This window comes from Rhinolophus ferrumequinum, chromosome 5 (assembly GCF_004115265.2).
Source record: "Rhinolophus ferrumequinum isolate MPI-CBG mRhiFer1 chromosome 5, mRhiFer1_v1.p, whole genome shotgun sequence".
Lineage (NCBI taxonomy): Eukaryota > Metazoa > Chordata > Mammalia > Chiroptera > Rhinolophidae > Rhinolophus > Rhinolophus ferrumequinum.
Window position 1 is genome coordinate 83,346,765 of NC_046288.1, and position 14,179 is coordinate 83,360,943.

A 14,179-nucleotide genomic window follows, 5' to 3' on the forward strand; every position below is an offset into this window, starting at 1 on the left:
GCCAGGTACTGCATTGCTTGTGGGTATGATGCAAGGTACAGTCTGTACCGATATCTAAATGGGAACATCTCCCAACGCTTTAAGGACAGACATTCATGCAGGTGGATTGAAGCAGACCCAGAAACACCTGGGCTTTTTGGCAAAAGGGAGAAATGGGCATCTTGCTAAGAGCAGCGACTTTTAGAAAGAACGTGAAATAAGCACTGACATCCACCTTGGACAAACACAGCAGGACACCTTTCCCACTGTAAAGATCGTCTTTATTTGATTTTCATCACCTTTCCATGAAAGAGTGGTTCCCATCAGCACTATGTAATTACAAACCTCGCAAATACATCTTATAGGCAGTGAAAATTTCTTTAAAAATGAAAGGTAAGTCTAAGGAATGTTTGTGATGGGAGAGGGTATGGAATAGAAGTTTGGTTAAATGTAAGCAGGTTCCTATCAGGAAAGGAAAATGGTACCACTACTCCATTAAAGCAGTACTATAGACATGCTATTTTGCTTGTTTTCAAGCTAATTGTTCATCAAAGAGAAGCTTGTTTGCTCTTTTCTTCCTCGTGATCAAATAAACATGCTTATGTATCTAACCTTCCTGGCAAGACGAGCCAAGGGGAATAAAGACAAGGCTTCTAACTATGTTCAAAGTAAGTTCTGGGGATAGAGCACAGTCCCTGCTTTCCAGATGGTGGACAGACACGTGACCATTTCAGATACTACAGTAATAGGGAGACCTGAGGGGACCATGGCTTTAGCCCATTGTGTCTGGGCAGTTGACATAATTCAGTCCCCATGGCTTCTCCCTGGTCCGGCTCCCTCAGCCTTGACGATCTGGCAGGATCGTGGTCGCTGGGATTGGGTATTCCAAGGCATTGCAATCATCTGACAGGAACACCAGATCCTAAAAAAGATGTGCCAGGAGCAGGAATGTTACTGAAGGTGGTGGCCGAGCCCATGCACGATAGGAATCCTGCTAACCCTCAAGGATGTCAGTTGTTCCCTTTGGGCAAAAACTTTCCATCCCTTACTCTCCCAAGAAGAGCTGGTCATGTCTTCACCTTCCCATAGACTCTCTAGATTCCTCACTATTTATTGAATTCACTCATAACATTGGTTGACTAGATGGACAGATGGGGGAGCCCGTGAATGAATCAATGAACCTTAGTTTCTGAGCAGCAACTCTGGGCCAGGCATTGGGGACACGGTGACAGACAGCACCAGAGGTCACCTTCAAACACTTGAGAGTTAGTAACACCACTTATCAGATGGTATTGTAACGAGGTCCTCTTCCCGTCTTCCTCCCCAAAGACTAAGGGGAGGGGGCGTGAGGAGGGAAATGGGTGTGGGGCAGAAATGCATAACAAATCTTTGATGTATGAACAAATAAATTATAAGTTAATAGCTAATTGTTAAAGTTTCCCAAGGACTTATTCCTGGCCTAGGATGCTGTTAGGGATTCTGTGTTTAGTCACCCTCTGGGGTTCTCAGGATCAAGAGAGTTACTACAGCACCCCCCGGCACACACAGGGTCAAGGAGTAATTATTATTATCCTCCCAAAGAGCTCAGGAGACAAGCACTATTCTGTCCCCAGTTCACAAGTGAGGAAACTGCCTCAGACAGGTGAGGGGATGCGCCCATCTGGGAAGCAAGAAGATGGAGACAGGAGTCCAGGTCTGTCTGAGGCCGAAGGCTGTGTCCGTGCGATCACATGAGTCTACTTTCTACGTCTTAACCAGCACTGATTTCCTGCTCTTTCTGTCTCCTCCCCCTCTTTTACCAGAATCTTCCTGAAGCCCCTTTCTCCAGAAAAGTCTCCTCTGACCCCTGGAGCTCTCAGAATTCCGTCACCCTCTCCCCCCAGCTCTGCCCCAGGTGGCTGCTGACAGTCTGTCTTATATCATTAGGTCCTGGGTGTTGTCCCCACATCAGCGGGGAGCTTGTGGAGACGGTGGGTCCTGAGTCCCCATCACTTACCGAGGGCAACAATGGTTGAGGAAAGGCTTTGTGAACTGGAAGCATGCCATAAGCGTTTCACATAGAGAAAGAAATTCCAATGGTGTCACTTACCCTCCTGCAGAATGAGTTCATGATGGTGTACAGTTTCCGCACTTTGTCCTTCAAGGCGTCCACCTGGGCCACCTTCCAACACTGGGGCCATGCCACGAAGTCCCGCAGCTTGGCCAGCACACAGTAATTCTGGGAGTGGACGACAGGGAGGGAGAAGTCAGTAGCCAGAGGGATGGGAGCTGGGGGTTCTTGCATCCTTCGGCAAGGCGTCTCTCCCCACCCCCGCACCTCCCCCAGGCAGGCAGCCCCCTCTTACGTGTATGTCCAGGTACAGCCTGGGCAGGTATTTCACACACGGCTCCTGCAGAAAAGGGTACGTGTTACTGTGGTGCCCGCAGGACACACCCTCAGCCTGCTCACAGGAGGCTCTGTGCCAGCCTTTCCACAGCCAGCCCAGCCCCAGATCCCACGGGACGCCTGAGGCCAACATGCACAATACTTGTACTGTGTGCCACATGCCTCCAAAAATAGACAACTGCTCTTCCAGAATCTGACTTTTAGAGTGCAAACTTTATATCATCTATCATGAGTTAGGGAACTGTCATATTATGTACAGACACACATACATATATGTGTGTACATATGTAAACAGTTCTATAACTGTAGTCTAGATCTAGTAGTAAATAATATATACTATAATAATATGAAAGGGCATATATACATATGCTGATATCACTGTGTTTTACTTTTTGTGCAAGACTGAAGTCCAGAGACCCAGATTCTGTCCTGCTCTACCAGAAATCCCCTGTGTGACGTTGGACAGGTCTTTTTCTTCTGTGTGACTCAGTTTTCCAGATGTGAAATTAGAGTTCTAATACATAATCTCTCCACTTCCTTCCAGCTCTGCAATTCTGAGCCTATACATTCTTTTTTTACATTTTAAAATCAGATTCCTTTACAAGTTGTTTGCTCTACATATTTCACACCAAGGAATCTGGATAAATTGCAATGCAAGTATACAACAAAATGTTGTTACAGAAGAATGTTAATTTATTTGATGGTGTTATTGAAACGTAAATCATAAAACTGCTGTGCTGTTTGATCCAATCTGTTCACACACACGCACACACGTGCACGCACATGTACACACACGTGCACATGCCTGCACACACATGTGCACATGCATGTACACATGTGCACGCACAAGCAAACACATGCATGCACGCACATGCATGTGCACACACGCACACACATATGCACACACATGCATGTGCACACATGCACGCACACACGCACATACACATGCACACGTGCGCACACACACGTGTGCCCACACGTGCACACACACGTGCCCACACATGCACACACACGCACGCACACATGTGCACACACACATACATACCTATGCATAGATGGAAAGCTGAAATATTATCCTCCAGAATGTTATGGCAGCAGTTACCTCTAGGGGGTAGAATTGCAAGTAATATTTATGTTCTTTGTCCTTTGTGCATTTTCCAACCGTTTTACAAAGGATATGACTTTTATAATTAGGGAAAAAGTAAACATTATTTAACTTTTAAAAAGAAAATACAAAGAAGGTGTTAGGGTATCGTAAACCCCACATCTGAGAAACATTACATTTTGTTTGAAGTGTTTACAAGGGGTAAAGGGACACTTTTACATTTTACCACAGCTTTTAATGACGTTTAACTTGTGTTGTTTCTACACTGCATGAGCAGTCAGGGGGTCAGGATTCTAGCTCCTGGAGGCCCTTGGGCCCTCCCCTCTCTGGGCCCCTGGTCTTCCTCTTAGAAGAGTGGTGACAACTGTGGTTGCCATTCCTGGAGTCCTAAGTGCAGACACAGCTGTGTGTGCTGCGTCCGTATTCACTGCTTGGACCTCCACAGCTGCCCGACGCGTTTGGGTGGGTGCCCAGCCATCCCCTTTCACAGACCAGGTCACTCAGACTCAGGCTGAGTAATTTGCCCAGCGTCCCACAGCAGGTGGGGGATGGAGCCCCGTGCTGGGTGTCATCCCTTTACTGCAAACTCTTAATCACCAGGCTCGCAAAGAGTATTAGTTAGCTTAATTCTTTGGTCCTCCCTAACTCCGGAGCTCTAACTCTTTCAGGACCTTTATCCTTTTTACATTTTACAACAGATCCTCTGACATTTGCTAGCAAGTTACAAGCCAAAATTGCGAAGTCTTTGATTACTTTTCCTTGTACTTGAAAGAAAGTGCAAACCACTGCTACCATCTGTAGTAGGATGGGACTAAAACACAAATGCTCTTGAGATTAATAGTGACCAGAAAAGAAAAATAACGTGTGTTTTTTGTTTGTTTTTTTTTGTTTGCCTGGTGTAAAGGCAAACTTTCGGGAACTGGGTCTGCATTGAACCTGCTGGTCTTCAGCAGGCCAGAGGGAACTCACCAAGGGCTCTGTGGCCTGCAGGCTCTGGAAGTCACCGGTGATCTCCTGGCTGAGGCTCAGCATCCTGGAATAGCATGTTGGGGGAGCAGCCCCCACGGCGGGGGGGCCACTGAGCAGCAGCGGGAGCAGCAGCAGGAGCAGCCAGGGCGTCATGATGCAGAGGCAGCCAGCTGCAGCCCCAGCCAGCCGCCCCTTTAAGCAGCTGCTTGGGGGTGGTCCTCCACGCCTCCATTTCCTGTGGGGCCCAGTGGAGTCCAGTGAGCACGCCCCCCTGGCCTGGCCGGGGACACTGGATCCTTTCAGACCTGAAGGTCCCCCTTGTTGAGAGGAGGGGCTGCCTGGGGGTGTGCAGGACACCTGGAAGGGAAGCAAGGCCTTTCTCCGCCCACTTTCAGTAGAAGTTTCTCTCGGCAGGGGCTTTGCCTGAAGTGGCAGGACCAGCCAGTGAGGGGACAGGGGACAAGAGGAAGACAAGGAGGGATGGAGGGTGGTTCCTCAGAGGGTCTCTGCTAGATCAAACCGGTTGTGTAACTGGCTGATTTCCTAGAGCAGAACTGGAGGAGGGAAAGGGACCAGAGTGATGGATTGAGCGCCAGTGATCTGGGGCTTGGGATCTGGCAGCTGGGTGTCAATGTCCACCCACCACTGACCAGCCAGGGAACCCTGGGCCGTCACCTACCCTCTGAGCAGCAGCAAGTCTGCAGCTGGAGGCTGGGCTCGTGCTGGTGCCTGTGGTGGGGGATGTGAGAGCATTGCCCAAGCCAGTGCACTTCAAGCTCGCGGCTCAGCCCGGCACAGGCCCTGGTACAGAGCAGACTCGAATAAGGGGACAGTTCTCCAAGTGCGGTTCTTTCAGAGGCTGCTCCGCAGGCAGCGCTCCTGTAACAGAACCAGTTATGGTAGTACGTTGTCCCCCGGGACACTCGGTGGAGTGCATGGTTACTTACTTCTGGCCATGATCTTGGGCAAGTTTCTTAACTCTGTCCTCTGTCTCCTTTTGTGTGAAATGGAGATGATGAGAACACCTAGCTCAGAAGCAACGACGAGGAATAACACATGCTGAGCTAATGTCACTGAGCTAATGTCTGAGAGAATGTCACGTCTCCATTCCTACAAGTGTCCCTGTGAGGCAGGTAGCATAGGAAACAGTCCCATTTTCTAGGTGGCAAAATGGAGGCTCAGAGAGTTGCAGTGACTTGCTCAAGGTCACAAAGCTGGAGGCAAAAGGGTCCAATGGGGCTCTGTGCCTTGTCTCCCTTCCATTTTTCCACCCCATAGTATGGAACTGCGGAGGAGCAGTAGTTGCAGTCAGAGATGAGTTTGGGCCCTTGGGCTGCCCAAGCTTCTCTCACTGCAAGGGAGGACAGAAAGCGGCTAGGGCAAGCCATACCCAGAACGAAACAACGAAGGATGAGGGCCAAAGGGCTGAGTGAAAGGGAAGTGGTGTCCTGGGTGTGGGGTGGGTGGAGGATGGACCACAAGGATAAGAACCCGGCTCCAGCCTCTGCCTGCTGTTTGCTCAGTGTGGTTCCCAGGACATGTCCATAAAACAGTGTCACCCTGGGCAATGCCAGAGGCCCCTTCCAGTCCTGACATTCTATTTATGTGGTTTTCTGGTGTGAAACCCTTAGGCAGGGATCCCAGTCATGCCTTCCTGTTTTGCAGGTGAGAGTGTGTTCTCTAAACACCTTTAGCGAAGTGACCTAGGGACCGTCTCCTGGGCACGCTCTCCGACAGGGCAGAACTGGAGGTGCAAGCAGCAGACACAGATGTTTTTCTTCTGGAGGAAGCCGCCTCCTCACTCCCTCCCTGGCAGACAGCAGGCTCCGGCCAGGGACTCCAGGCCCTTTTGACAGACCCCAGGGATCCTGGATGTGCTTATCGAATAAGCCCCACATTCAGGACAAGATAGAGAGCAAGCCCAGGCACCAACGCAAGTCCTTGGACTGCTCAGCTCCAGGAGCCGTCCCCGTGCTGGGAAGCAGGCCTGGTGTGCGCCTTTGAAGTTGACATAAATGTGGCCTCGGCAGATCCGACTCAGGACACCGTCTGTGGTCCTCAAGGGGCATCTGGAACGAACCGGAAGCTCCCCCTGTGTCCTGAGCACCCAACGATGAGCTAAGCAGCTTTTGTTTGTGTCCCTCACCCAGCCGGTGCTCCTTTTCATCTCGGTTTGCCGGCACCCTGCGCCCATGTGGGCAGAGCAGATGCCCAGGAAGGCTTTTGGGAATTAACCTGATGGTTGTTAATCTTGTTAACTCCGAGCAAGGTGCAGCCCAGTAAACACCCACAGAGCACGGCCCCAGCGCCATTGGCTGCCGGAGACCCTGCCCTGGATGCAGGTGGGGCTGTGCTCACAAAGGTCTCCTTTGCCACTCGCCCTGCAGCCCCCTCAGCCCCTTCCCTGGCCCCTATCCCCGCGCCCTTTCTCCTCCAGCATCAGGGCTGCTCCATCTGGAATGTGAACATTAAACATCCAGGCGGGAGTTTCCCACAGACTAAAGCCTTTGTCTTCTCCTTAAGGTTTCTCCCTTCCCCCACAGTGTCTTAGCTGGGGCTTCGGCCCCCATGGTGTGTGGAACCCGGTTATGTTAGGAGAGACCCACGGCCAGAGCTAAGGAGCGAGCGGGGAGGTATTTCTCAGCCAGATACCAGCATTTTCTTTGAGTGGATTCTTCATTCATTCGCCGACACGTGTTTGTATTGAATCTCCTGAGATAGACCATGGGGATGAAACCGTGAATGAGACAGATGGGGGTGCTGTCCACATGTAGAAGAGTGAACAAAGCAATGAACTTTCTGAAACAAAGCACACGGGGCACGTGGCCTGCTGGCGAAATCATGTCGCTCCCCCTCCCCCCTGTCACTCCCCAGCAGTGGCTCCATCTGTGAATTGAGGAAGTGCTGGGGGAATGGATGAGCACGGAGGTGTGAGCGGGATGCCGAGAGAGACGGAGAGGAGAATTGGGAAGATGCTGTGCTGCTGGAGGAAGACGCCACAAGCCAAGGGATGCAGGAAGTTTCCAGAAGCTGGAAAAGGCCAGGAAAGGATTCTCCCCTAAAGCCTCAAGAAAGGAGCACAGCCTTTCCCAGACCTTGATTTCAGCCCAGTGAGACCCATGGTGGACATCTAACCTCCAGAACTGTGAGAGAAGAGATTTACGTTGTCTTAAGCCACGCAGTTTGCGGTGATTTGTTACAGCTGACATAGGAGACTAACGTCTCTGGGGTTCAGTAACATGACAGAGATTAAGGTTGAGAGGAACTTAGAAATAACCTACACCAACCTGCTTGGTGCTTGTGCTTCCTTACAGCCTCCCTGTCAAGGGCTCATCCAGCGTCTGCTTGCTTACCTCCCTGGATGGGGAACTCATTACTTCCTACTGGCCACCCTCCAGTCTCTGGGCAGCTCTGACTATACAAATTCTTCCCAAGGTGAAGGTGAGATGTGATGACTGCCTGGTGCTGCTCTCCTTGGCCTAAAACTCCTGTGCCTTCTTCCTCAGAACAGGCCTGTAGTGATTCTAAGACCACGCTCATACCTCACTTTGTCACCACCACCTGCTCACCCCTGCCCCCCAAACAGACTTGACTCTCTTTCACAGTCAATGTACCCATTTCTTGAAACATTTTCCATGGGAAGTGGCTTCAAGATCCTTTTCCACATTTGCATCACGATTTATGTGTCTGCCCACAGTCCTTTCTCCCTCCAGGAGCCATTTCTAAAGCAGAAGTCCACTCCTGTCAGCCGCTGTTTGAAATTCTTCCCTGGTTCCCTGAGGCCTGGAGGAGAGTGTGAGGTCTGTAGCTGGGTGCCAGCCGAGCTCTCCAGCCATCTTGACCGGTCCTTTCCTGCACTTTTACTCAGGTAATAATGACGATGGGTAACTCTGGAACTGCTGCCTTGCTCTGAGCGAGTATTAATGTGTTTATTCTGTTACCATCATTTGAGGCCACTGAGGCACAGAGAGGTTAAGTGACATGCTCCAAATCACACTTCATTCTCAATCCCTAGGATTTTTAGTTACCACACCCAGGTGTCCTTTGACCTTCAAACAGGCAATTTCCTCTGCTTCTGCTTCACTGGTTGAACCTGAACTGACACACGTCCCATTAGGTCCATCTTAAAGCTGGTCCCTGTGTGGTCACAAAATGGCTGCCAATGGGGTCTGGGACACATGCTCTCTCATCAACACCCAGAGAGGAAAACATCTGCCCCGACCACTGAAGAAAACCTTGAGCTTTGTGCTGGTAGCAGACCCTGCCGGTGTCTGTCTTGTGTTCTAGTATTTCCCTAGTCGGGACTCTTTTTAGCATTTCTGGATAAAGCGCATTTACCTTTTTCCTCTGGCTGTTCAGAATAGCATATTCCAATACGTGAAGCAGGTAACCAGGGAAATACGCTTTGTTCCCAGCCCTAAAGGGTTATGGGAAATTCCTGAGCAGACTGTAAGAAATAGGAACTCGCTGTTTCCTTAAGCCTTTGTTACGTGGCTCAAACATAGAATCACACCTTTCCTGAGTGTGCCCTCTGTTCTTGTCCTGTGCCTGCTTGTGATGGCCGCTAAGGTCGAAATGGCCACACCCAAGCTCAGATCTCCTCTGTTGCCCACTGTCCAGCCAGTAACTATCTTTGCCAGAGACTGGAAGAGCCCAGTGGCAGCTTCTGTTCTGTGGGAAACATCACACTAGATACACACAGAGTCTGAGATGTTAACACGCCGGGCCTGGCGCTGGAGGCCACCTCTGGGTTTCTCCACACCTGCCTACATTCTGGGATCCGAAGCCAGTGACGCCCCTGCTGATCTGACCCAGCAGTGACAGCCAGCAGGTATTTGAGGGGGGAGTAGTTGAGCACCTCGCCAGACCATTGCGGCAGCGTTCCTGTTGACGTCGGCGTTCCTTCGGTTAAAAACAGCACGTCTCACCCGTTGATGTGATGTGTTTTTGAGCTTGTTCCTTGCGCTCTTGGCAGCCCCACGTGGAAAGTTGGCCCACATGGTCCAGAGAGAAGGAGTGAAGACAAACACCCAGGTTGGGCTTGGCGTTTGCACAGTGATTATGAAAAGAATCCATGTTCTAGAATTCGGACCCCTCTCTAAGCCTCAAGACACGGATTCAAAGTTTAATGAGAAACAAGGTGCAGGACAAATTCTCCCAAATGTTTTCCCTGGGCCTGTTTCTGCAGAAAGGAGTCAGGAAAAAAAAAATCTTTCTAGAAGAGTCTTGCTTGGCTTAGTAGAGAAAGCATGGGCTTTGGGGTAATATAGACATCAGTTTCCATCTCACTTTTTTTGTTATATTTTTCAGTCACAGTTGACATACAACATTATCTGAGTTTCAGGTGTATGTCATTGTGATTAGACATTTATATACCTTACGAAGTGATCAGCCCAGTAAGCCTTGTTCCCAGCAGGCACCACGGTTACAATATTTTTGGCTATATTCCCTATGCTGTACTTTTATATCCCTGTGACTGACTGGCAATTTGTACTTCTTAATCCCTCTCACTTTTGTTTTGATGTGACGGTGCAAATCTTGTAATCCCTTGTTTTCCCCTGATGCGTGGGGTTCATCACATTTATTGCATAGAGTTTTTGTGAAGATGAAATACACACGAAACAGCTGGAGTGACCATGGGAGCTGTGGTTTTCGTTTTTTTAATCTTTTCTTTCGTTTCATTTTTTTTTCTTCTGGTTATAGACCTTGTGTCTTAACCGTATCTTAGGTCAATTCTTACCTCCCTGCCGATAATGGTAACGGGTAGATGTCTCAGGGTGGACCAATTAGCGCCCTTCCCTGGGATTAACAGATGGGTACCGGGAGAAAGTCGCTGTCTCATTCCACCAGTGTCTCCCACCCTGGAGTGGGCCTTTCTGCCGGATGAGCCGGCGGCATCAGGATGTGCACGAGCAGAGCGGAAGGTGGACGGAGGAGGAGGCTGGTTGGAGCTGCATCTCTGGGTCCAGTCCTCGAGGCTGAGTCCTGCAGTTCTTCCTTTGTAAGCAGCCATGGGGTCAATTCTTGCTACACAGCTGGTGCTTTGTTTTGGCCAGAGCTGGTTTCAGTGAGATTTCTTCTATCTCTTGCAAATGAAAGAGTTCTGACTCAGACAGTACCCTGCAGCGTCCTCACCGCTGTTGCTTTCTCTTTGATGAGTCACTATTTGTGGCAATCATTAGTGCTGGTCATCACAAATGGCCAGGCTCCTTTTTCTTGGGCCCATGTCAGGATGGAGCTTTCCTGTCCCCCTTGAAGTTACACGTGGCCTTGGGAGTTATTTTGTGTAATGGCACATGAGAGGAGATGATGGGTGTTTCTTCTGGGCAGAAGCTTTCAGAGCCTGTGAGTGCTTTGCCGCACTCTTTCTCTCTGCTATGGAACCACCTGAGTCGGAGATGGTGGCTGCTCTGCCAGCCTCCCCGTGAGGGGGAGAAGACTGGACAATGCCCCAGCTTACCTGTGGTGTGGACTATGGTTAGTTTGTTATCACAGCAAAACCTCGCTCAGCCTGACTGTGGAAGGTAGAATTCTATGATGACCTCCAACGACCCCTGTACGACCCCTTCCCCTTGAGCGGGGTGGAGCCTGTGCGTCAGATGAGACATCTCCCCTGTGGTTAGGTTAGTTATATGGCAAAGGGATCTTGCAGATGTTCTAGAGGTTACTAATCAGTTGATTTTGAGTTAATCAAAAGGGATTAATCAGGTGAGCCTGATGCAATCACTTGAACCTTTTAAAAGCAGCAGTTTCCTCAGGTTGGTAGCAGAAGGGGAGGTCAGAGAGATGCTGAGGGTGGAAAGGATTTGACCTGACATTGCTGGTTTGAAGGTGGAGGGAGCGACATGGGAAGAATGATGGCAGCCTCTAGGAGCAGACAGTGGCCTTCAGCTGGCAGCCAGCAGGAAATGGGAACCTCAGCCCCACAGCCTTGAGAACTGACTTTTGTCAATAACCTGAGTGAGTGTGGGAGTGGATTTGTTCCCAGAGGTCCCAGAGGTCTGTGAGACCCACAGCAGAGAACCCAGCTGATTCCACCCTGGTGTCTGCCCTCCAGACAGAGCTGTGAGCTAATGAATGGGTGATGTTTTAAGCCTTCAAGCGTGTGAACATTTATTATGCAGCAATAGAAAGTGAATACACTGAGCAATACATTACCATGTCAGGTTATTCATTGAGGATTATAATTTTTCAACTTAATTACACCTTACGTGCCTTACAACGGTTTATTTGTCAGACTCAGGATTTCCTGATGTCAGGTGCTGAGCCGGTCAGCTCTGTGCTCCCTGGGCCAAGCACAAAGGCTGGACAGGGTGTTCTAGGATGATGGAAGGCTGACACTTGGCAAAAAATTGTGAGTTGATGCTACTTTTCCGCCTGCCTGCCCCATCCCACTGTGCGTGGGTTGGGGACCTGGAAACGAATAACCGCTAATACGGATGCAGAGGCTGCTGAGTGCCCATTGCCTTTCTTAGGGCGTTGTGCGTGTTCACCAAGGGAGTCCTCCTAAAAACCCACAAGGAAGGTGCTGCTATCATCACGTCCCCACTCCACAGACGAGGCACTAATAAGCAAAAAGCTAAGTAACTGGCTTAGGGCCACACAATTAAATAGTCCTTACTTGGTGAAGGACAGAGAGAAGGCAAGGAGGAAGAAAATACTTTATTAATACTTAGATGCTAACAAGTTGTGTGATATTGTGCAGGTCTCACTCTACCTTCGAACATTCATTTCCATGGGAAATGAGGGGTGATTTTAATTAAGGCGATGTTTTGGCGATGTTTTTCTCTATTGTATATGTGGTGATACATTGCTTTCCAGGTGCCAGTCATGGGTCTGAGAGTCCTCTCTGCCCTGGGCAGTACGAGTCTGCAGGCCGCATGGCCAGAGCTGGGGCTCACGGGCCCATCAGGCTCTCGTCCACCCCTGTGCCAGCCTGCAACGTTGGGAAGACACTCGACCCCCAGGTTTTGACCCCACAGGCCCCTCACAGAGCCGTGGGTGTGAGGGTTTAAGTGGGGTACTGTTTCAGGCAGAATGGGAACACTCAGGAGTAACGTCCCTTCCCAAATCCTGTCTTCAGAGCGCTTGGGGAATCCCCCAGTTGTTAGCAGGTAGCACGTTGTAATCGAGATTGTATTCAGAGGCTCCGATTTTTCCCCCTTCTGTTTTGTTTATAGGATGCTAAATGATTCACTTGATAGATTCTTTTCAACAAATTAATCGAATTGACTTAGCTGAACACATGTGCTGTTGCACTGGCCATGCTTCTACAACCACAGTGTTCTTTTAAATTTAGAACCTGACACCAGTAGCCAGTCATGGCTCCTGATGTAGAAAGTGTTATACCGCCGGTCCCATCCAACTACTTTGATAATGAAAGATGATCCTGAGCAATGGGATGACTATTTCTAGGTCTATCTACCGTGCCCTGTACCTATGAAAGAAATTATTTTATTTTGATGAGGGAGGGGTACATAGATAATTTTTTAAAAATTTATTTATTTATTTATTTTACCATTTTAACTATTTTTAAGTGTCCAGTTCAGTGGCATTGAGTACATTCTCGTTGTGCTGCCATCACCACCATCCATCTCTAGGACTTGGTCATCTTCCCAGTTGAAACTCTGCCCCCATTAGGTAACAACTCCCTATTTCTCCTCCCCCAGGCCTCTGGCACCCCCATTCTTTCTTTTAGACTCCCAGCTTGATTTAGAAGTTTAAACTCAAATCAGAGAGCCAAACTTGGGGCTCACACACCAGCTCTGTATCTTTCTAGCTGTGTGACTGTAGCTCTATTTTTGAATCTGTACAATGAAAACAATGCTACTTGCCAACACCCCTACCTTCACCCCAGGATGGAGAGAGAATTAAATGATCAATTATGCAAAGCCCTTAGGTCAACCAGTGCTGGGGTAGAGTAAGAATTGTGGGTTTGCTCTGATTATTGTGTATGTGTTTTCCAGCCCCAGAAACACAGCTCCTACCCTGCGCCCCCTAATGCAACCTCCACACTGGACTATGAGAGGTTCAGGGCTGGGGGCTGTGGCACGTCCCCCAGGACCTAGCCCAGCACGTGGGGCCCAGTGGAAGGACAGAGTGTGCTGGTGGAATGAGTGAATAAATAGTGCCCTGTGCTGCCTTCCCCCCCATAAAATGAAGGCCACTTTGAGTTCAGCGCCCAGCACAGCTGCCATAAACAAGCACCCAGCTGGGCCCTCGGCCCTGAAACCCCCCTCACCTTCCAGTTCCTGTGGACTCCAGCTTCTGTGAAGTTAAGGTTTCCTCCCTCAGAGAGCACTTTGAGTGTTTTGGCCTCTATCCTTCCAGGAAGCCCTGTCGCCAACACACACCCAGGGCAGGAAGCGGGCGAGAATAACTTCAACCTTGGGCAGAAAACATTTCAGCCTCTTCAGAAAGCGGTTCAGAACCCGGCCCAGCCTCTCCACGGTGCTGGCACGGTAAGCCTCGTTAAGTGTGGCCTCCTAGTTTTTCTCGTGTTATTTGAATAGTTCCTTTTTTCTTTCATGCGGAGGCCATCGTTTCTGAGTGTGGGGCTTGCCGATGGCACAGACTAAGGATGGTAAGCAGGGCAGAAACGTTTTTTGAGCACTTACAGTGGCCACGCTCAGAACTTTCTCTTCACAACCACACTGAGAGATGAGCATAAAATCCCCATCTTACACTTGGAGCTCTTAGGCTCAAAGGGACCATATGTCTTGCCAGAGTTACGCTGCTGG

The 14,179-nt window shown here is 49.6% G+C and overlaps 1 protein-coding gene across 1 annotated transcript; it reads right to left on the reverse strand.

The window, feature by feature from the left end:
- Window positions 1-354: 354 nt before the first annotated feature.
- Window positions 355-4,621, reverse strand: CYTL1 (cytokine like 1). Its single transcript, XM_033106269.1, has 4 exons — window positions 4,440-4,621; window positions 2,325-2,369; window positions 2,069-2,197; window positions 355-901 (listed from the first exon to the last, which is right to left on the reverse strand). Exons 1-4 carry the CDS (start codon window positions 4,590-4,592, stop codon window positions 818-820), a joined length of 411 nt encoding a protein of 136 aa, XP_032962160.1. The 5' UTR covers window positions 4,593-4,621; the 3' UTR covers window positions 355-817.
- Window positions 4,622-14,179: the final 9,558 nt, after the last annotated feature.